At 54.2% G+C, this 20,625-nt stretch overlaps 4 protein-coding genes across 4 annotated transcripts; 3 read left to right on the forward strand and 1 right to left on the reverse strand.

Moving 5' to 3' along the window:
* Window positions 1–1,253: 1,253 nt before the first annotated feature.
* Window positions 1,254–14,100, forward strand: POSPLADRAFT_1061311 (hypothetical protein; the record flags this gene model as incomplete). Its single annotated transcript, XM_024481368.1, has 22 exons — window positions 1,254–1,298; window positions 1,348–2,665; window positions 2,724–3,027; window positions 3,079–4,483; window positions 4,535–5,464; window positions 5,517–6,355; window positions 6,409–7,273; window positions 7,327–7,422; window positions 7,474–7,675; window positions 7,729–9,366; window positions 9,424–10,486; window positions 10,537–11,243; window positions 11,296–11,806; window positions 11,860–11,940; window positions 11,994–12,204; window positions 12,258–12,364; window positions 12,416–12,830; window positions 12,888–13,075; window positions 13,126–13,213; window positions 13,266–13,647; window positions 13,700–14,004; window positions 14,062–14,100. 22 exons carry the CDS (start codon window positions 1,254–1,256, stop codon window positions 14,098–14,100), a joined length of 11,739 nt encoding a protein of 3,912 aa, XP_024334420.1.
* Window positions 14,101–14,197: 97 nt separating this feature from the next.
* On the reverse strand, window positions 14,198–15,541 carry POSPLADRAFT_1041575 (hypothetical protein). Its single transcript, XM_024477934.1, has 2 exons — window positions 15,363–15,541; window positions 14,198–15,311 (listed from the first exon to the last, which is right to left on the reverse strand). Exon 2 carries the CDS (start codon window positions 15,249–15,251, stop codon window positions 14,289–14,291), a length of 963 nt encoding a protein of 320 aa, XP_024334421.1. The 5' UTR covers window positions 15,252–15,311; window positions 15,363–15,541; the 3' UTR covers window positions 14,198–14,288.
* A 124-nt stretch (window positions 15,542–15,665) lies between these two features.
* Window positions 15,666–17,854, forward strand: POSPLADRAFT_1185605 (hypothetical protein). The gene is made up of 11 exons (XM_024489161.1): window positions 15,666–15,752; window positions 15,811–15,873; window positions 15,935–15,975; window positions 16,031–16,104; window positions 16,162–16,254; window positions 16,307–16,409; window positions 16,472–16,758; window positions 16,824–17,067; window positions 17,130–17,415; window positions 17,477–17,622; window positions 17,685–17,854. The coding sequence occupies exons 1-11, from the start codon at window positions 15,710–15,712 to the stop codon at window positions 17,712–17,714; spliced, it is 1,410 nt and encodes a 469-aa protein (XP_024334422.1). The 5' UTR covers window positions 15,666–15,709; the 3' UTR covers window positions 17,715–17,854.
* A 1,693-nt stretch (window positions 17,855–19,547) lies between these two features.
* POSPLADRAFT_1061314 (hypothetical protein) lies at window positions 19,548–20,107 on the forward strand (the record flags this gene model as incomplete). The annotated part of the gene is made up of 3 exons (XM_024481369.1): window positions 19,548–19,796; window positions 19,856–19,959; window positions 20,011–20,107. 3 exons carry the CDS (start codon window positions 19,548–19,550, stop codon window positions 20,105–20,107), a joined length of 450 nt encoding a protein of 149 aa, XP_024334423.1.
* Window positions 20,108–20,625: the final 518 nt, after the last annotated feature.

The raw sequence follows: 20,625 nt of genomic DNA on the forward strand, positions 1-20,625 counted from the left end.
GTACGAAGACCTCTTCCCTTCACCCAAGGACTCATCCCACGCTCGAGATCTCGCCATTCATGTGCAGATGCCAAGACACTGCGTGCGCAGTCATCAAACCTCTGATAGAAATTCGCGACAAACGTACAGATGCATTATGCCTACGACCAGAACGCTGATTCTACTGTGGTCTGATACAAGTACGGTCATTGTTTACCTTATGACAAAACTAGCGTAACGACGCATGGCGATGTCCGTATCTTCTGAATTGCTCACATGAGGACAACTCTGAACGATTCTCCTTCGGCTAGTGACTCTGGACCTTAGCGGCATCGTAATGTCTATACGCGTGCAAGCCAACGGCGTGTTCATATCGAGTAGATGTACAGGCGCCTCCGTGGTCGCCATATTCAACAACGCCACCCATTGACCCCTGCTTTGAGTTGATTCCTCATGTATACGGAGCACTAACAAGTACAGGCTTGCATGTTCGATGCTTTGCCTCGGTCAAGAGCCCGATGCTCTGCTCACCGATCGAGTAGCTTACTCATTATTCCCCACAACTGCCATTAGTTGTTCGCATCACTATGGGGATCCAAGCCCAAACCTAGTGGGGCCCGGGATTATGCGTTGTACAAGGATGACAATGGCGGCAGGAAGGCCATCGGAGCTTTTGTCCTTTGCCACGTATCGGATGATCCTTCGGTTGCGAAGTAGACGTGCAGTTTTATGCGATTGCGTGTTAGAAGCAAGAAACTTGAGAGGCGTTTGATACTGCGGCCTCGGCTGTGAAAATTGCTCGATCGTACTTGTAAAAGTTGAATTGATGTGCAAGGCCCCGACACATACCTACCGTCGCGGATTCAAACCGTTGGTGTAGTTCCCTGGGGACTTTAGCTATTCGATCTGGCCACAGGTGTCAATTGGGAAGTAGTACTCCATCCGACGCGCCGCATAGGCCGAATGAAAGATCAAGGTTTGGCCCTGCGTTACCGAAGAAACGTGAATTTCCATCGATACACGAAGAAGAGGCGTGTTGTTCGACGTAAGATTTGCCTTGGTAAACGGTAGCTTGAGAATTGTGTTATCAGTAAGGAATTGTTCAAATGCGACTTCCTGGGGCATTAGACGCCGTCCCTAAGCGAAAGACTTAATATTAAGCGCTCACAAGTCTTGGGGTTGTGGGGAACGTTTCATCCTCTATAAAAATTCAAGGTTGCTTGCTGCCTTCCATAACGTCGACGTCGCCGACAACCTCGAGGACGACCACGACGATGGCCAGTACACGCCCAATCTTGATCCAGTCGGGTCCCACTAGAGTATGTAACAATCTCAATGTATTCGGTCAGTTAGTCTGACCCTCTTCAGATTTCCATTCCCGTCTCCACGCAATGCGATGAGTGGACAGCGGCGGAGGTCCTTCGCGATGAATTCTCCACTACCAACACCGTAGATACCCAAGTAGATGACACAACACAGGCGACCATAGAGCTTTTCGCCCGTTTTCTTGGGTACAGCGCACAATACCTAGACGCGGATCCGCATCGCACAACGATCTTACTCCGAGGTGTGAAGGAGTTTACATCCACCTACCTTTCGCAACAAGATGTGCACACGCTCGCGGCCGCATTCGACACTGACGTGCGCAAGACCGTGCTCGCAAACTACTTCCGGGCGTTCGCCGCGCTGGAGGCAAAGAACATTTCTGAAATTCCTCGCGCGCCATCACCAGCGCTATTCACGACGCAAGACGCGTCAATCTATGCAATTTTTGGCGGCCAGGGGACGAACGAGGTCTATTTCGATGAGCTGCAAAACCTCTATGACACGTACACGCCGTACGTCGCGCCATTCATCACTTCACTAACGGAGGAGGTGCTGCTGCCCCTGGCTGCGGAGTATGGACCTACGACATACTATGCGCACGGTCTTGACGTGCTCTCATGGCTCACCGGCGCGAGGCCGCGCCCACCAACGGCATACCTGGCCTCCATCCCCGTCTCATTCCCCCTGATCGGCTTGACGCAGCTGACGCAATACTTGGTCGTCTGCCGGACGACCGGCCTGACGCCTGCAGAGATGCGGTCGCGGTTGGCTGGTGCGACTGGCCATTCACAGGGGCTAGTCTCAGCGGTGGTCGTGGCAGCAGCGACTACAGTGTCGACGTTTGTCTCAGAGTCGCTGAAGGCGATGAAGTGGCTCTTCTATTGCGGATACCGAGGACAGGAGGCATTCCCCGTGCTCGCACTAGAGCCGAGCATTGTCGAAGACGCGATCGAGGGTGGAGAGGGTGCGCCGAGCCCAATGTTGTCCGTGACTGGCTTGGGTTTGAAGGAATTGGAGGGGCACATCTCGAAGACGAACGCACACCTACCGCCCAAGTCGCAGCTGCAGGTGTCTCTACACAATGGTCCGAAGACCTTCGTCGTGACTGGCCCGGCACGCGCGCTTTATGGCCTAGTAACGCACCTGCGCAAGGTTCGCGCGCCCAGTGGCCTCGATCAGAGCAAGGTTCCCTTCTCGCAGAGGAAGCCTGTGTTCGCGGTGCGCTTCCTGGTGGTCGGCGTCCCCTACCACAGCGAGTATCTCGCGGGAGTGACGAAGAAGATGTTCGAAGAGGATTTGGAGGGCGAGGAGCTTTGGACGAAGGAGGATCTTGGAATTGCTGTCTATCACACAGAGAACGGTATGCAACTACTGCGCAATGTTCCTGAGCGACGCTAACAGAAGCTATTCACGCCTAGGATCGGATTTGCGGGAGCTATCGACATCATTGACGTGCGCCTTGTGCGACCAAATCTTCACGCTCCCCATCCATTGGGCACAGGCAACTGACTTCCCCGAGACGGCTACGCACGCGATTGACTTCGGTCCTGGCGGGCTCAGCGGCATCGGTCCTCTCACAGCGCGGAATCTGGACGGCCGTGGCGTACGCGTCATCGTCGCGGGGGACAAGGCCAAGGGCATCGTCGAGTTGTATAACACGCAGAACGTGAAGCGCGAGGAGTGGTGGGCGAAGAAGTTCACGCCCGGTCTTGTGAAGACTAGGTCAGTACACTGTCTTTATTTGCTGACGAACAAGCTTTAATGCGTTCACAGCGACGGCACCATCCACATCGATACCCCATTCTCTCGCCTGCTTGGCAAGCCCCCAATCATGGTTGCTGGTATGACGCCGACTACTGTCCAAGCTGGCTTCGTTAGCGCGGTTCTCTCTGCTGGTTATCACGTCGAACTTGCCGGTGGTGGGCACTACAATCCCGCAGCCCTGCGCGCGAAGGTCGCCGAAATACAGGCGAATATCCCTGCTGGCGTCGGTCTGACGCTCAATGCTCTCTACATCAACCCTCGTCAGTTCGGCTTCCAATTCCCACTGTGGCAGGAGATGCGTCGGGAAGGTCTTCCCGTTGAGGGATTCTGTGTCGCTGCGGGTATCCCAAGCACAGAGAAGGCGGCCGAAATCATCGACGCTCTCAGGAGCGCAGGCATCCGTCATGTTTCCTTCAAGCCCGGCTCTGTCGACGGCATCCGCCAGGTCGTGAATATCGCTGCGGCCAACCCCGACTTCCCCATTATCCTGCAGTGGACAGGCGGCCGCGCAGGCGGTCACCATTCGTGTGAGGACTTCCACCAGCCGATTTTGTCGACATATAGCGCGATCCGCCAGCAGAGCAACATCTCGCTGGTCGGTGGTTCTGGCTTCGGTGGTGCCGACGACGTCTGGCCGTACCTCACGGGTGATTGGTCAGTGGAGCGCTATGGCATGCAGCCAATGCCCTTCGACGGCTTCCTGTTCGCGAGTCGGGTCATGGTTGCGAAGGAGGCGCACACGAGCTCCTCTGTGAAGGACCTCATCGTCGCTGCGAGCGGTGTCGATGACGCGCAGTGGGAAGGCACCTACGCGAAGGAGACCGGCGGCATCCTGACCGTCAAGTCGGAGCTTGGTGAACCGATCCACAAGGTTGCAACGCGTGCCGTCAAGCTCTGGAAGGAGTTCGACGACACGGTGTTCAAGCTGCCAAAGGAGAAGCGCGTTGCGTGGCTGACAGAGCGTCGGGCGGAAATTATCGGGAAGTTGAACAAGGACTTCTCCAAGCCGTGGTTCGGTTGGAAGAAAGACGGGTCGGTGGTTGAGGACATCGCCGATATGACATACGAGGAGGTTGTCTTGCGCATGATTCGTTTGATGTATGTCGCGCATGAGGAGCGCTGGGTCGACACCTCGCTGAGGAACCTGACTGGCGACTGGCTTCGCCGCATTGAGGAGCGGTTTGCGGGTGTGAACGGTGGCGGGGCGAAGTCATCTATCCTCCAATCATACACATCCCTCGACAAGCCCCAGGAATTCGTCGCATCGTTCTTTAAGGCTTACCCGCTCGCGACCGAGCAGATTCTTGCCTCGGAGGACAAGGCCTTCTTCCTCGCAATCTCTCAGCGCCCTGGTCAGAAGCCGGTTCCGTTCATCCCTATCCTTGATGCCAGCTTCGAGGTGTGGTTCAAGAAGGTATGATTCACTCGGACATTTAATGCGTCACAGCTACTGATTTTCGAGTAGGACTCCCTGTGGGCAGCTGAGGACATCGAGGCTGTCTTCGACCAAGACCCGCAGCGTGTTTGCATCCTTCAAGGCCCGGTCGCTGTCAAGCACTCCACGAAGAAGGATGAGCCCATCAAGGAGATGCTGGACAACATCACGTCGATGCTCGTCCAGAAGCTGGCGGATCGTCTCTACAATGGTGATCTGAGCCGCGTTCCTACTGTCGGCTATCTCAGTCCTTCCTCGTCGCCTATCTCTCACAATGCATTCGCTTCTCTTGGCGTTGAGCGTGCTGTCAAGGGCAATGCCATCACATATGTTGTCGGCGCGAACCTTCCCGATGCTACGACTTGGCTAGAGACTCTGGCGGGACCAGGACAAACTTGGTGGAGGGCACTCCTTACATCGACTACCATCGTGCAAGGGATGTCCTACGTCGACAACCCAATGCGACGACTCTTCTCGCCTCGTCGTGGGCAAAAGGTCGTTGTTGAGACTGATAAGGAGTCGCCTGTGGGAGTGTCTGTCTTCGGCGCTGCACGGTCTTATGGTCCGCACAAGGCATCGTTCAAGGCAGTTGAAGTTAGCTTCGACAAATCGCAAAATGTCATTAACGTCACGCTATTCGAAGATCGTCGCGATGCCTCCGTTCCTCTTCATCTACAATTTGTCTACAAGCCTGCGATGGGCTTCGCTCCCATCCACGAAATCGCTGAAGATCGCAACAAGCGCATCAAGGACTTCTATTGGCGCTTGTGGTTCGGCGATGATCAGGTCCTCCCTGAGATCGACGTTCGGCAGACGTTCACCGGTCCTGACGTCACCATTAGTGCGGCCGAAGTTGAGAGTTTCTGCACAGTTGTCGGCAACGACGGCGAGTCTTACAAGACAGCTCGGGCAGACCATGTCCAAGCACCAATGGACTTTGCCATTGTTACGGGCTGGCAGGTGCGTTGCTATCCTTGCTTTATTCATGTCAAGGGATTAAGCAATTTTGCAGGCGATCATGAAAGCGATCTTTCCCTCGTCGATCGATGGTGACATACTGAAGCTTGTTCATCTGTCTAACGGGTTCCGTATGGTCAACGGCGCGAGATCGTTCCAAGCGGGCGATGTTTGCAACGCGGAGGCTCGTATTGTCTCAGTTGTGAACAACGATGCAGGGAAGGTCGTCAAAGTCAAGGGTTTCGTGATGCGCGGTGGCGAGCCTGTCGTTGAAGTTATATCATCGTTCCTCTACCGTGGCCGCTTCGCCGACTTCGAGAATACCTTCGAATTGATCGAGGAGCCGGACTATTTCGTTGAGCTTGCAACAGATGCGGACATCGGTGTCCTCCAATCCAAGGAGTGGTTTGAATGGGATGACGAGACGAAGCCTATCCATACTGGAACTACTCTCATCTTCCGCATCCAGTCCGACGTCACCTATCGCAACAAGACGTGTTTCAAATCTGTCTCGGTCTCCGGTGATATCTTTGTTCGTGATCAGCTCAAGCGCCTCGTTAAGGTTGGGAGCGTCGATTTCCTCCAAGACGACAGCCGCGGCAATCCCGTTCTCGCCTACTTGCAGCGCCATGGTCAGCCTCAAGGACTTCCAAGCCCTCTTGCGAACGATGGCTACACGATGACGTCTACGGGTTCAACTATCTTCAATTCCCCTGCTACCAATGAGCCGTATTCCGTCGTTTCGGGTGACTTCAACCCTATCCACATCAACCCGTACTTCTCGGATTATGCGTCGCTTCCTGGGACCATCACGCACGGCATGTGGTCAAGTGCTGCCACTAGACGCTATGTCGAGACAGTCGTCGCCCATGGCCGTCCTGACCGTGTTATTGCGTATGTTCAATTTTTATCTCGATCAATCTCGTTTCTTACATATTTATTTATAGTTATGATGTTGCGTTCGTTGGTATGATTCTCCCTCGGGATGAACTCAACGTCAAGCTCAAGCACGTTGCCATGCGTGACGGCAACATTGTCGTCAAGGTCGAGACATTTAATTCGCAAGGAGAGAAGGTCCTGGAAGGCACCGCGGAGGTTGCGCAGCCTACCACTGTCTATGTATTCACCGGCCAAGGTTCGCAGGAGCCTGGTATGGGCATGGATCTCTACAACAATTCCCCTGCTGCTCGCTCTGTGTGGGAGGCTGCCGACGCACACCTTACTGCTGTATACGGATTTTCGATCGTCGAGATTGTCAAGGCCAACCCGAAAGAGAAGACGATCCATTTCGGTGGGATAAAGGGGCAGCAAATCCGTTCACGCTATATGGAGATGACTTACGACACCATGGACAAGGACGGTAACGTGAAGACGCTCCCTCTCTTCGGTGACATCAATGCCCGTACGCAGAGATATACCTTTAGCCATCCATCCGGCCTGTTGTACGCGACGCAGTTTGCGCAGATCGCACTTGTCGTGACTGAGCGTGCGGCGTTCGAGGACATGCGCTCGAAAGGTTTGGTCCAAACTGGTGCTGCTTTCGCCGGTCACTCTTTGGGCGAATACTCGGCTTTGGCTTCGATCGCGGATGTTCTGCCAATCTCGTCACTCGTCGACATCGTCTTCTACCGTGGTATCACCATGCAGCGCGCTGTGGAACGCGACACCCAGAACCGATCTAACTATGCAATGTGTGCCGTGAATCCTAGTCGCATCTCGAAGTCGTTCACAGATGCTGCGCTCCGTGAAGTTGTGGATGATATCGCTCAACACACAGGTTGCCTTCTGGAAATTGTGAACTTCAACGTAGAGGTAAACTAATGTTATTACCTCGCTTGCGAGTGCTTGCTAACAAGCATTTGTAGGGTCAACAATACGTCTGTGCCGGTGAACTGATCGCGCTGCAGACGATGACCAATGTCTTGAATTACCTGAAGGTCCAGAAGATCGACATCCAGAAGGTTTGTAATCATGTTTCGCGTTACGAACCATCGCTGATTTGAGTTATGTAGCTAACCGAGAAGTTCACGATCGATCAAGTGAAGGAAATGCTCCGCGAAATCATTGACTCTTGCTACACACGTGCGAAGGAACAGCAGGCGGCTGAAGGCTACATCAAGCTCGAACGTGGATTCGCAACGATTCCCTTACCCGGGATTGACGTACCCTTCCACTCACGTTACTTATGGGCTGGTGTCATGCCATTCCGAGCTTGTAAGCCTTCATTGGTCAAGTTGCATACTCGTTTGGCTTATAGTCTTGCTCAGACCTCTCGAAGAAGATTAACCCCGCGCAGCTCAATCCCGATACCTTGGTTGGCAAATATGTCCCGAATCTCATTGCCAAGCCTTTTGAGATCTCGAAGGACTACGTGCAGCTCATCTATGATCGCACCCTGTCTGTACGATTGGACAAGGTCCTCCGGAAGTGGGATCAAGACAACTGGGATGCACCGGAGCAGCGACAGAAGCTCGCCTATATCACGCTGGTCGAGCTGCTCGCGTACCAGTTTGCGTCACCTGTACGATGGATCGAGACGCAGGATATCCTTTTCACGCGTTACCACTTCGAACGCTTCATCGAGATTGGACCGTCGCCGACGCTTACCGGTATGGCCACTCGCACTCTGAAGGCGAAGTACGAGGTACAGGATGATTCAGTCAGCCGGACGCGTGCAATCTTGTGTCATGCGAAGAACACTAAGGAGGTCTACTACCAATTCGAGGATGCACCAGAAGTTGCGGAATCCGATGCACAGGCTGACAACGCGGCAATACAGGCTTCCGTTGTTAGCACACCTATCGCTGTGTCTGCTGCCCCTGCGCCCGCTGCCAGTGCCACCCCGGCCACTAGCGTAGATGATGTTCCCCTGAAGGCCATCGAAATTCTCAGCGTCATCGTTGCGCAGAAGTTGAAGAAGAAAGTGGACGAAGTCCCATTGTCGAAATCGCTGAAGGACCTATCCGGTGGCAAGTCTACCCTTCAGAACGAGATCCTTGGTGACCTCCAACTCGAGTTTGCGTCTGCTCCGGAGAAGGGTGAGGAGCTCCCTCTTGAGGAGCTAGGCTCTGCCTTGAGTGTGGGCTTCTCTGGGAGTTTGGGCAAGTACACCTCTGGTCTCGTCGGACGTCTCGTTGGCGGCAAGATGCCTGGTGGATTCAACATGTCTTCAATCAAGGCGTATCTTTCTAAGGCCTGGGGTCTCGGTCCTTCTCGTGCTGATGGCGTCCTCCTCCTTGGTACCACTATGGAACCTGCTAAACGTCTCGCTTCAGAGGCGGACGCGAAGGCGTGGCTGGACTCGATCGTCGCGTTGTATGCCCAGCGTGCCGGGATCTCCCTTTCTGCAGCCAGTACCTCTGGTAGTGGCGGAGGTGGTGGCGGCGGCCCCACGATCAACAGTGAAGAATTCCTGAAATTCCAGGCGGAGCAGGAATGGTTCGCCTCGCAGCAGGTCGAATTATACATGCGATATCTCAAGCGCGACTCTCGAGCTGGCGAGCACAAGTATGAAAATGAGAAGGCCAATGTCGATGCGCTTCAGTCAAGACTGGACGCCATCGCGAGAGAACACGGCGACACCTACATTGATGGAATTCAACCCGTCTTTGACGCTCTGAAGGCCCGCCACTTCGATTCTTCATGGAACTGGGTTCGTCAGGATGCACTCCTCATGTTCTACGACATCATCTTCGGCCGTCTTACTACTGTCGACCGGGAAATTACCGCGCGTTGCATCGCTATCATGAACCGCGCCGACCCAGAGCTAGTGACGTACATGCAATACTATATTGACCAGTGTGATCCCAACCGTGGCGATACATACAAGCTGGCGAAACAGTTCGGCCAACAGCTCATCGACAACTGCCGTGAAGTGGTCGGTCTACCTCCTCTGTACAGGGATGGTAAGTTGTTTCACGTGTGACGCATTGCGCTTGCTAATCCACTTTAACTCGTTCTAGTTACGTTCCCAACGGCGCCGCACACCGAGGTGACTGCGAAGGGAGACATTGTCTACTCCGAGGTGGTTCGCGAGAACGTGCGCAAGTTGGAGGCATATGTAGAGGAGATGGCCAGTGGTGACACTATTTCGGCTCCCACCAACATGCAGAAGATCCAAGACGATGTTCTCAAGCTGTGGACCGTCGTCAAGTCTCAGCCGGAGATCAGCGAGGAGCAGAAGAACCGTATCAAGGCTCTGTACGAAGGCGTCGTTCGATCTCTCCGCAAGCGTCCGGAGTCGCGCGCTCGTCCTGGAGCACCAAGGACTCGCCGTTCGTCTTCGCAATTCCTTCGGCCCCAGATCTCTGGCATCGCATCCGTGTCTGCTGACAAGGTTCCACTCTTGCACCTAAAGCGCAGAGTTGGTACAACTTGGGAGTACAGCAGCAACCTCACTGGTGTCTATCTCGACATCTTGCATGAGATTGCCACGTCTGGCACTACGTTCAAGGACAAGAACGCTCTACTCACCGGTGTTGGTAAGGGATCAATCGGAGTCGAAGTGCTCAAGGGACTTCTCTCTGGCGGAGCGCACGTTGTCATAACCACTTCTCGCTACAACCGGTCGACCGTCGAGTACTACCAGAGCGTCTTCCAGCGCTTTGGTAGCAAGGGATCTGGACTGACTGTTGTCCCCTTCAACCAAGGCTCCAAGCAAGACGTCGAAGCCCTCGTCGACTACATCTACTCTACCCTGGGCCTTGACCTTGACTATATTCTCCCCTTCGCTGCCGTCCCTGAGAATGGGCGTGAGATTGATGGCTTGGATGACAAGTCTGAGCTCGCACACCGAATCATGCTGGTCAACCTCCTTCGTTTACTAGGCGCAGTCAAGGTGAAGAAGGCGTCTCGACATATCTTGACTCGACCCACTCAGGTGATCCTGCCCCTATCGCCCAACCACGGAACATTTGGACGGGATGGCCTCTACTCCGAATCCAAGATCGGTCTGGAGACGCTGTTCAACAGGTGGAATTCTGAGAGCTGGGGGGAGTACCTCTGTATGGCTGGCGCCGTTATAGGGTATGTGTGATCAACGTTGTTTTGTATTTTCTACTGATAGCTTGTTTCAGGTGGACTCGTGGCACGGGCTTAATGGACGCAACCAACATCGTAGCGCAGGAAGTCGAAGGCAACGGCGTGCGCACCTTCTCCGCGAAGGAGATGGCCTTCAACCTCCTCGGCTTGATGCACCCCCTCTTGTTCAGCATTACCCAAGTCGAACCGATCTGGGCCGATCTGAACGGTGGCATGGATCGTCTCCCTGATCTCGCTGAGATTACGACCCGTATACGTGGTGACCTCAACAAAAAGAGTGATCTTCGTCGTGCAATTGCTCGAGACAACGCAGCGGACTTCAAGGTCGTCAACGGGGTCGAGGCCGAGCGCGTTCTCCAGACAGTGAACGTAACACCTCGCGCTAATTTCAAGTTCGATTTCCCTTCACTAGAGTCTGTGGAGTCTTTATCCGATGTTGCTGCCCTCCGAGGAATGCTGGATCTTGACCAGGTTGTCGTCGTAACAGGCTTCGCGGAAGTGGGGCCTTGGGGTAGTTCGCGTACCAGGTGGGAAATGGAAGCTCGCGGTGAATTCACTATCGAAGGCTGCATCGAGATGGCGTGGATGATGGGCTACATCAAGCACTTCGACGGGCGATTGAAGGACGGCTCTCTGTACGTGGGTTGGGTTGACTCCAAGACTGAAGAACCTGTGGACGACAAGGATGTCAAGAGTCGCTACGAGAAAGACATTCTCGGCCGTGCTGGGATTCGTCTCATCGGTAAGTGCTGTCTCTATGTGAGTTGAACTTGAGCTCACTGGAGTCGTTTCAGAACCGGAGCTCTTCCGCGGATATGATCCCAAGAAGAAGACATTCAATCAAGAGATACAGTTGATTCATGATCTTGAAGCGTTCGAGGCGAGTCAGACTGAAGCTGAGAAGTTCAAATACGAACACGGCGACAGCTGCGATATATGGGCTGGCGAGGGAGGACAGTGGTTCGTCAAGCTCAAGAAGGGTGCGCGCGTCATGGTGCCGAAAGCCTTCAAGTTCAACCGTCTTGTCGCTGGTCAGATTCCTACCGGATGGCACGCTGGTCGTTACGGTATCCCTGCGGACATCATCTCTCAAACCGACCGTACCGCTCTATGGACTCTGGTTGCAGCAGCAGATGCGCTCAACACGTCCGGTATCACCGATCCGTACGAGTTGTACCAACACATGCATCCATCCGAGGTTGGCACTAGCATTGGTAGCGGTATGGGCGGTATGGAAAGTCTGGCGAAGATGTTCAAGGACCGCCGAGACGAAAAGGACGTACAAAATGACATCCTGCAGGAGACGTTAGTTCATTCCCTGTCCTCTTTTCACTGTTTTTCTCATCGGTCCCTTTCAGGTTCATCAACACGACCGCAGGATGGGTCAATCTCCTTCTGCTTTCATCTTGTGGACCAGTGAAGATTCCTGTCGGTGCCTGGTAAGTGCCTGTGGTCTGCTATATAGCCCTTTTGTCTTCTGACAAGGTATCAGTGCGACTGCTCTGCAATCGGTAGAGATCGCTTGTGATACACTCTTATCCGGTAAAGCCAAAGTGATGCTGGCGGGAGGATACGATGACTTCAGCGAGGAAGGCTCCTACGAGTTCGCGAACATGAAGGCCACTAGTAACTCGGAGACTGAGTTCGCTATGGGTCGAGAGCCAACAGAGATGTCGAGGCCTGCCACCACGACTCGTGGAGGAGTAAGTCTTTGTCCAAGTGCAATCCACGATTGGTGTTGACTTACTCTGAACAGTTCATGGAAGCACAAGGCACGGGTGTACACGTCCTCATGAGTGCGAAGACAGCGTTGGAAATGGGTTGCCCAATTCGTGGCATTGTCGCATTCACATCGACATCCACGTGCGTATATATTAACGCTATTTTCTACGCATAGCTAACACGGATATACAGTGATAAGGCAGGAAGATCAGTCCCTGCTCCAGGACGCGGTGCGCTCACCATCGCCAGAGAGATTCAGTCGAAACACCCTCTTCCTATTCTTGATATTGCATACCGTTCACGACAGCTCGCGTTCCGTCGTCGCCAGATTGCTGATTGGTTGGAGAATGAGCGACACCTACTGCAAGAGGAGCTCGAGTTCCGAAAGAGTCACAACGAGCCCGCCAGCGGAGACTACCTCGCCAGTCGCGTAGCTGACCTAGAGAAGGAGGCTGCCCGTCAGGAGAAGGATGCTTTGGCAACGTACGGCATGCTTCAAGGTGTTGACCCTCGAGTGTCCCCTCTCCGTCGCGCACTAGCCGTCTGGGGGCTGACTGCAGACGACGTTGGCGTGCTGTCCATCCACGGTACCGGTACTGGTGCAAACGTACGTGAACTACTCGTCGTATCGTAATCAGCCTCGCTAATAGTGGTCGTTACACAGGAGAACAATGAGACACACGTCTGGAATGATGTCTTCGCCAATATCTCTCGCACCCCGGGCAACGCTGTACCTGTCATGGCTCAGAAGAGTCTCTGCGGCCACTCCAAAGGTGGGTCAGCTGCATGGCAACTGGCCGGTCTGCTTCAGAGCGTGGGAAGTGGTATCGTCGCGGGCAACAGAAATGCCGAGTAAGTGCTCGTTTGCATACTACTCCTGCAGAGACCTGACTTGCTCCTAGCAACGTGGACTCGCACTTCAAGGACTACACGTACTTGATGTTCCCGTCGGTGTCGATTCATACCGATGGCATCCGTGCAGGCCTTATGGTGCGTGCATTGCGCAAGTTCGAAGACTGCATAATACTTATGTGTTCTCTAGTCGTCATTCGGGTTCGGTCAAGTCGGTGGAACTTGTCTCGTCTTGCATCCTCGCCACGTCTTCGGTGCCCTCGAGCCGTCTGCATATGAAGCCTACAAGGCCAAGAATGCTCGCCGCTCCCGCCTCACATATAAGGCCATGAGTGAGATGATGATCACCAACTCATTGGTTCGGGTGAAGGAGGGCCCGCCTTTCACGAAGGACGTCGAGGCAGCCGTTATGCTTAACCCTCTCGCAAGGACTTCCTACGATTCGAAGACGGGCAGCTATGTCTTCACGTCCAAGCTGGCCACGGAGCCTCAGGTCGATACGGCTCACGTCAAGGTGGTCTCACAGATCATCTCGGAGAAGGAATCCACCGCAGGAGTCGGTGTCGACCAAGGTCAGTCCTGCTTCCGCTTCTCGTGATTCGGCAGCGACTAATGCTCCCTCAGAACTGATCTCGTCGGTGCCGTCGTGGAATCCCGAGTTCGTCAAGCGCAACTTCACTGAGGCCGAAATTGCCTACTGCCGAGGACAGCCGTCTTCTGAGTCTTCCTTCGCCGCACGGTGGGTCGGCAAGGAAGCCGTCTTCAAGTCGCTTGGTGTCTCGTCGAAGGGTGCCGCGGCGCCGATGAAGGACATCGAGATCCTGCCCGACGAATCCGGCGTTCCTACGGTCACGCTGCACGGCGACGCTAAGTCTGCGGCCGAGGCCAAGGGTATCTCGAAAGTCCATCTATCGCTCAGCCACTCAGAGGTATGTCGTCTGCATTGTTCTCCCATTATGCTCCTCATGTTGATCAATGTGCCATAGAATGTCGCCATCGCGTTTGCGCAAGCCACGTCTTCATGATTTTTATCGCGTTCTGTCTCCGCATTGCTTTCTAGACCGGTTTTGGGTAGTCTCGCTCACGCACGTATCTAATGTCTCATTACGCTTGAATGTATCTGCTGTTGAAATGAATAATATATGATTTCTCCTCTCTTCTGTCGTTTCATGTGAGATCGAAGCACGGAGGTCCCGAGTGTGCGAGACCACGCCTAGGCAGGGGTACAATACAAGCCGTGCTCTAGGATATATTCAGCTACGGACGGATTAACCATGCTTCTCCACACTGAGTCTCCAGTTTTCAAGGACAAACGATTTTTAGTGCTACTGATGGTTTTCTCGAAGTCTCCAATGTCAATTAGAGTCACATGGTTCGTCCCTACAAATTCTTGGGCAGCGCCTGGAACAATGTCGTCGTCCTCGACTTCTTTTCGCATGGCCTCGGAGAGGTTTCGCCGGGCGCATACAACCCGAGCGTTGTCACCGTCTGATGAGAAGAAATTCCGCAGCGCAGCCAGCATGGCGTCTTCGGACATGTAATAGCGGGGTGCAAAAAGGCGTTCGAGGGTGTCCACACCTACGAGAAAGGCCAGCCTCGGGAGCACTGTTCGAAGCATGGTAGCCGGGGTGTCGTTATCCGCAGGCGACGGAACTACGCCTGCAGAGGCCTCAAAGAGGCGTGACAAATGATGTCGTAAGAACTGGAGGAGGGAGCGGGACTTGCCCACGAACGTGGGTTCATCGATGATGGCCACCGCAACATTATCGTATTCGCGGGTGAGGCCTGGCGTGTCATTATTCACGAGGCGGCCTCGCCCGAGGACAATGTCCTGTGCGAGCAGGATCATCATTTCGAGGCGTTGGACGTAGGACGCGTCCCCCGGCGCCAGCTGCTTGTCCGCATTACGCACCGAGAGGAGTAGCAGGGTAGCATCGTAGGCACTGTTTCGACTTTCTTGTAGTGCAGATGTCCATGGCTGCAGCAGGGTCGGATACGGAGCAGTCGCGAGCGCCAAGTGCGCGCGGGTCGGCGGATTGAACGACGAGTCGAGAATCGCAACGCGAAGGTCGTCGCCGCCTGATACCCGAGGGAGCGGCCATCGTTCGTGAGAGGACCAGACGAGCTCCACGGCCGATTCCCCGGCGCGAACACGGTTAATAAGTGTCGACAGCATTGCGGAGCCGATGAGACGAATATGGGGACGAAAGCGACACCTACAGACAGACAAGGACATCTGCTTAGCCGCCATGAGCCCTGAGCACACGGAAATGAAGCATTGCCATGCCTGACTAGCTCGAGACGGATATGAGGGGCGCTGCGCTGAGATGGATTTCCTTGGCTATCCGGGTGACCGACAGCGACGCGAAAAAGGAGCGAGATGAAGCAGGGTATCAGGCAGAAGATATGTGTGGGTTGAAGGGCGTGCGTGCGTCGAGCCGAGCAGGTCAAGACAATATCCGTGGTGGTCGGTGGCGGGATGGCGGTGGTCAGGGCGAGCAAGCCTTGTTTGCGATAAGATGAATTCCGTCTCCGATCTGAGCGCTTTGTCATTTCGCCCTCGGCGCCACTGTTGCCCTCCCTGCTCTTTGCCTTCGTACTACATCGATCCACTCTCCAAGCATTGTCCACGACATGGAGAAGACTGAAGACGGTTTCATCATCTCTGCACCCGCAGGTGAGCACGCTTGAATCACCTATCGAGGCCGATCTCATTCACGCAGAGAACCCAACAGTGGCGGCGGATCTTCCAGAGGAGGAGGAGGCGCAGGCTCCAGAAGACGAAGAGGCACTCTTCGGTACGGCACTGCGGTTACACATTGTATTACCGTCGACGGTGTTTTCTAACCCCTACGACAGGCAATGCCACAGATCTCATCAAGTCCACCTTCGAAGTCACCGTGAGTGCTCCGAGCCGATCGCTGCTATAGCTTGTTCTTGATCGCCTGCGCGCAGGTCACACTTGCAGACCAGCAGGCGGACCCGAACTCGCCGCTGTTCAGCGCAAAGTCATTTGAGCAGCTTGGACTGTGAGGATCCGCCACTTCGCCCCCGTACACAGAACACGTCTCACTCTCAGGATGTAGGCATCAAGACCTGCTCAAGGGTATCTACCAGATGGGCTTCTCCAAGCCCTCGAAGATACAGGAGCGTGCATTGCCTCTGCTTTTGGCAAACCCGTACGTGCGAGCAACATGTCTTATGCACCGACGACGCTCATATTGTACGTAGGCCGCAGAACTTCATTGGCCAGTCACAATCAGGGACGGGAAAGACCGCTGCATTTGTACTCACTATGCTGAGCCGCATTGACTTCTCACAGAACAAGACGCAGGTACGTGATTAGGCCTATCCGGCTCTTAGGAGTTTACATCCGATTTATTGACCGCGCTCTAGGCTCTCTGTCTCGCCCCGTCGCGGGAACTTGCGCGACAGATCATGTCTGTCGTAGTTGCAATGGGCAAGTACACTCCGGTACAAACAGAGTACGCCATCCGCGATGCTCTACCGAAGGGCGCTTCTCGGGTCACTGCGCAAATTATTGTCGGCACTCCGGGTACCATGATCCATCTTATCAAGATGAGAGTCATCGACACCTCGGAGGTCAAAGTTTTCGTGCTGGACGAAGCGGACAACATGCTGGATCAAGGCGGACTGGGCGACCAAACACTGCGCGTGAAAAAGTATGTATCTCATGAGATAGACGACGTTATTGAGCCTAGTCCTGACTGTGGCAATCGGCGTTCAGCATGCTTCCTCGTACTCATCCGGTCCAGATCGTTCTCTTCTCTGCCACCTTCCCCGATCACGTGCGGAGCTTCGCGGCGAAGTGCGCGCCCAACGCGAACAAGATCGAGCTGAAAAGCAATGAGTTGTCTGTTGACAATATTGTCCAATTCTACCTGGATTGTGCCACGGAAGACGAGAAATATGATGCTCTGGTCAACCTCTACCACGTCCTGACGGTCGGGCAGAGTATCATTTTCTGTCAAGTAAGTGATACACTATTTGCGATATCTTTGGATACGAGATTCATATTCGTTCCCCATAACAGCACCGTCATACTGCCGATCGTATCTCACAGCGCATGACCGCTGAAGGGCACAAGGTCGCATCCCTACACGGTGCAAAGGACTCGACAGAGCGTGATGCAGTCATCGATAGGTTCCGTGAAGGCCGTGAGAAGGTCCTCATCACGACAAACGTCCTTGCACGAGGTATCGACGTTTTGCAAGTGAACCTGGTCATCAACTACGACCTGCCTATGCTCAATGAGCGCGAGAATTGGCAAAATAAGAATGACGTGCGACCGGACATTGAAACCTATATCCACCGTATTGGTGAGGATTGCAGAACTCACGTATGGGGGTTCGATCCTGATGTAATCCTCCCCTCTTTCAGGCCGCACAGGACGATTCGGACGGAAGGGAATATCAATCAATTTCGTCCACAACCGCTTGACGCACGAGCACATGAACATGCTCCAGAAAGGGACGGGGAAGCCCATCATCAAGATTGAGACGCATGACATCGATGTAATGGAAGAGGTACATACTCGCTAGTTCCTCGAATTGGTTGGGCGCCGCCATTGACCTTCCCCTTTCTGCAGCAAATGAAGAAGGCCCTGAAGGCATCATGAAAGCGCTTGAGCAATCCACTGTTGTTATATAGCAACCCTGTTGTGTTATCTCCATCGTGTAGCATATCTTGTTCCCCTGTCACGTTCATTCCTGTCCTTCGTCTTGACGGACGCATATGCTGGATACCCTATTTGTGCGCATAGGCTCTGCGATCCGCAGGAAGCTCGAACATGAGGAAGGTGCGCATCAGCCTATCACGACCACTGTATTGTCCTCGAGCCCGGGCCATTGACAATTTACCTTTGATTGACAGAGCGGCATACGACGCCAAGCTGCATATCTAATCACGCGTCTAGCTTTGTCCGTCATTGTCGGTCTAATTCTCCAATGCTGCATTGTTTCATTTGACAAACTTCAAAGTATTACATGGGCGCGTGCCGGGAGCTGATGTCATCATGTGCTCGCGGGGAATGGTCGCTCGACGGCTCTGTGTCATCCTTGCAGAAGCAACGCCTCGTGCCCTGTCCATGCTGCTCCATGGTTAATTACGCTCAGCGCCGGCTGCGGGGCGCAACCTTAAGATTAATATTAAGACTAACGGAGCCGCTAGCTCGCTCTGTGCGCTATTACAAGGCGCTGCCCGAGCAACAATGCGAGTCGCATTATGTCGCAAGCTGCATTCCTTACTCGCTATCGCTGCCTTGCGATCATGATGCAAATATTCGGTCGGCTCTTTTCCCATGACACGGCTGCCACGCTCTGGATGTGACAGTGATAGTCCGTGAGGAATTCCGGGATCCGGGAACGTCCAGCGTGCCTAGTGTAGATGTGGCACGTTCCCGTACGCGAGCTCGTGGATCGGTACAGAGACGTTATGAATCTCGTATATCGGTACATGGTTTACGGCGTGGCTGCCTGAATTAGGTCTAATGTCCTTTCGATGCGGCGTCCGGCGTGACAGTCCAGTGAGGGTAAGCAGGGGTGCGAGCTGCCCGTCGTACCGCGCGGGACGCGTGCCCACACCCGAGCTAAGAACATGTCCAACGAATTAGCTGGATGAGATCAATCTACCCAGGGATGCTTTGGCGGCCCAGATGTCCGCCCAATAGAGTCCAACGGATATGAGCTGTGTGCAGGACAAGGGTCGACGCACCAGAACGCAAGCGACCGCAGGGTCGGGGCGTCTCCGACAGTCGTGAGCACCTGAGACATTGTTCATCTCCGAGGGCAGTCCGAGGGCGCAGCAGCTCGCATTTGTGTCCGCGTGGAGATATGCGGAGGGGCCGACGTTGCATTGCGCTTGGATTGTCGTGGTCGCTAATCCCGGGGGATTTACGTTGGCCCTGCGACGGTAATGGGCTCGCTGCGGAGTACGCGGAGCACTCCGATTGGAGATTGAGACGCTTCCAGCATCGTCGATCCCTGCGGGTGCGGGTGCAGATGTTGCGAGCTCGACCTCGTCGTCTGGGGTCGGCGTGGGGGTCGGGTGAGGGCCACTGTGGGAGGTACGCGCCACAAGGAAGGAACAGCGCAGTCCTCGTGCTGACGTCTACGTCGAAGGCTTCCCGATTGCGGATCATTAAGAACCAGGGCGGTAGAGTTCCTCGAAGGCTTTTTGAGAATTTGATGAGATACAGACAGGAGATTCGCGAATCTTGACAACCCCTCCACGTTTCTCTTCTACCCGCCACGCCCTAATCAAATCTCACGAGAAGTCTGAGTAGTCAAACATCTGCATTTGAATGCACATGGCCCGACTGGCCCTTGGTAACCTTTTAGAACAGCGGGGGAGGTTTATAAGATCTGTAATAATATGGTTGTCGTACGTACCCCGTACATCCGTTAAGTGCACGATCTCCTCTACTCCCGCTCCATTCTATACCTGAGGCAGCATGCATTCCACATTCTACGCATGGTCCCAGGAACACATAAAACGCGTCTTCGAGGCGAAGAGCGCGCGCGATTGTCTTCGAGCCCTCGACGACACATTCTCGCAAACGATCGACCTGTCACTAAATGGGCAGTCACTACCCAGAACGCACCTCCAGACAGCTATTATGGCCATGGTCGAAAGCTCTGGCTTCCGCTTGTCTGTGGAGTGGTTCAGTGGGTCAGAGTGCGCTCGAGATATGTCAAATAGAGTGCGTTCACACCTGGCGCCAAAGTGGGAGATGCGATCTGACGTTGTCCTTGCTCACAGAACGGGACCCTTGAAGGGTACTATGTCATCCGCAACATCCGAAAGCAGCTCCCTGGGAGCCCGGCACCTATGCTGTTCGAACGACACAAGAGGGTCAGCGTTGTGTAAGACGATCTCTCCCGCTGCTGGAAATAGAGTCTGACTTTCCCCCGCAGCATTGAGTCGGAATCGCAGAACCCCACCATCGACAGCCGCCGGATCGTCAAATTGGCCATCGTAGCTACAGACGAGCCCATGAGGTCATCGAGATGATCTCGACTGAATATGCGGGGGAGAATGACGGAGTAACTTATCTATCACGGCACCTTAGATGTATTCAATGATCTCGCCCATGCTATTTGTTGTACCATTGATAGACTCGGAACGCTGAAACGTATCTATTTGTGGGTTGCCCTCCTGGGGCATGTAATCGCGAACATTGCCATGTAAGTGAGCGAAGGTCGATATACGCTTAGAGTTGTGGTAAAAGCTTGAACAACTCAATTCAGATAACACGATTGCACCTTCCGAAACAGCATCACCTCCCGTCGGCCGCGGATAGTCCGCGCTTCGAGATCCTTCTCGCTCGCTTCTCATTTGCAATCGTCACATAGTTTGACCGTGAGGCTCCCGTCCCTAGTGATCGTTGGTGGGCCAAGGCCAGACAGCACGATGAGAATCGACCCCTGGGAGGCTGGTCATGCCAGCCAGCCGAACCGCAAGGGCTCATGAACATAATTAGAAATGCCCGCATGTCTAGACAGAAATACATAATATCAGGGTCGTTAGTT

Source organism: Postia placenta (genome assembly GCF_002117355.1).
Source record: "Postia placenta MAD-698-R-SB12 unplaced genomic scaffold POSPLAscaffold_17, whole genome shotgun sequence".
Taxonomy (NCBI): domain Eukaryota; kingdom Fungi; phylum Basidiomycota; class Agaricomycetes; order Polyporales; family Adustoporiaceae; genus Rhodonia; species Rhodonia placenta.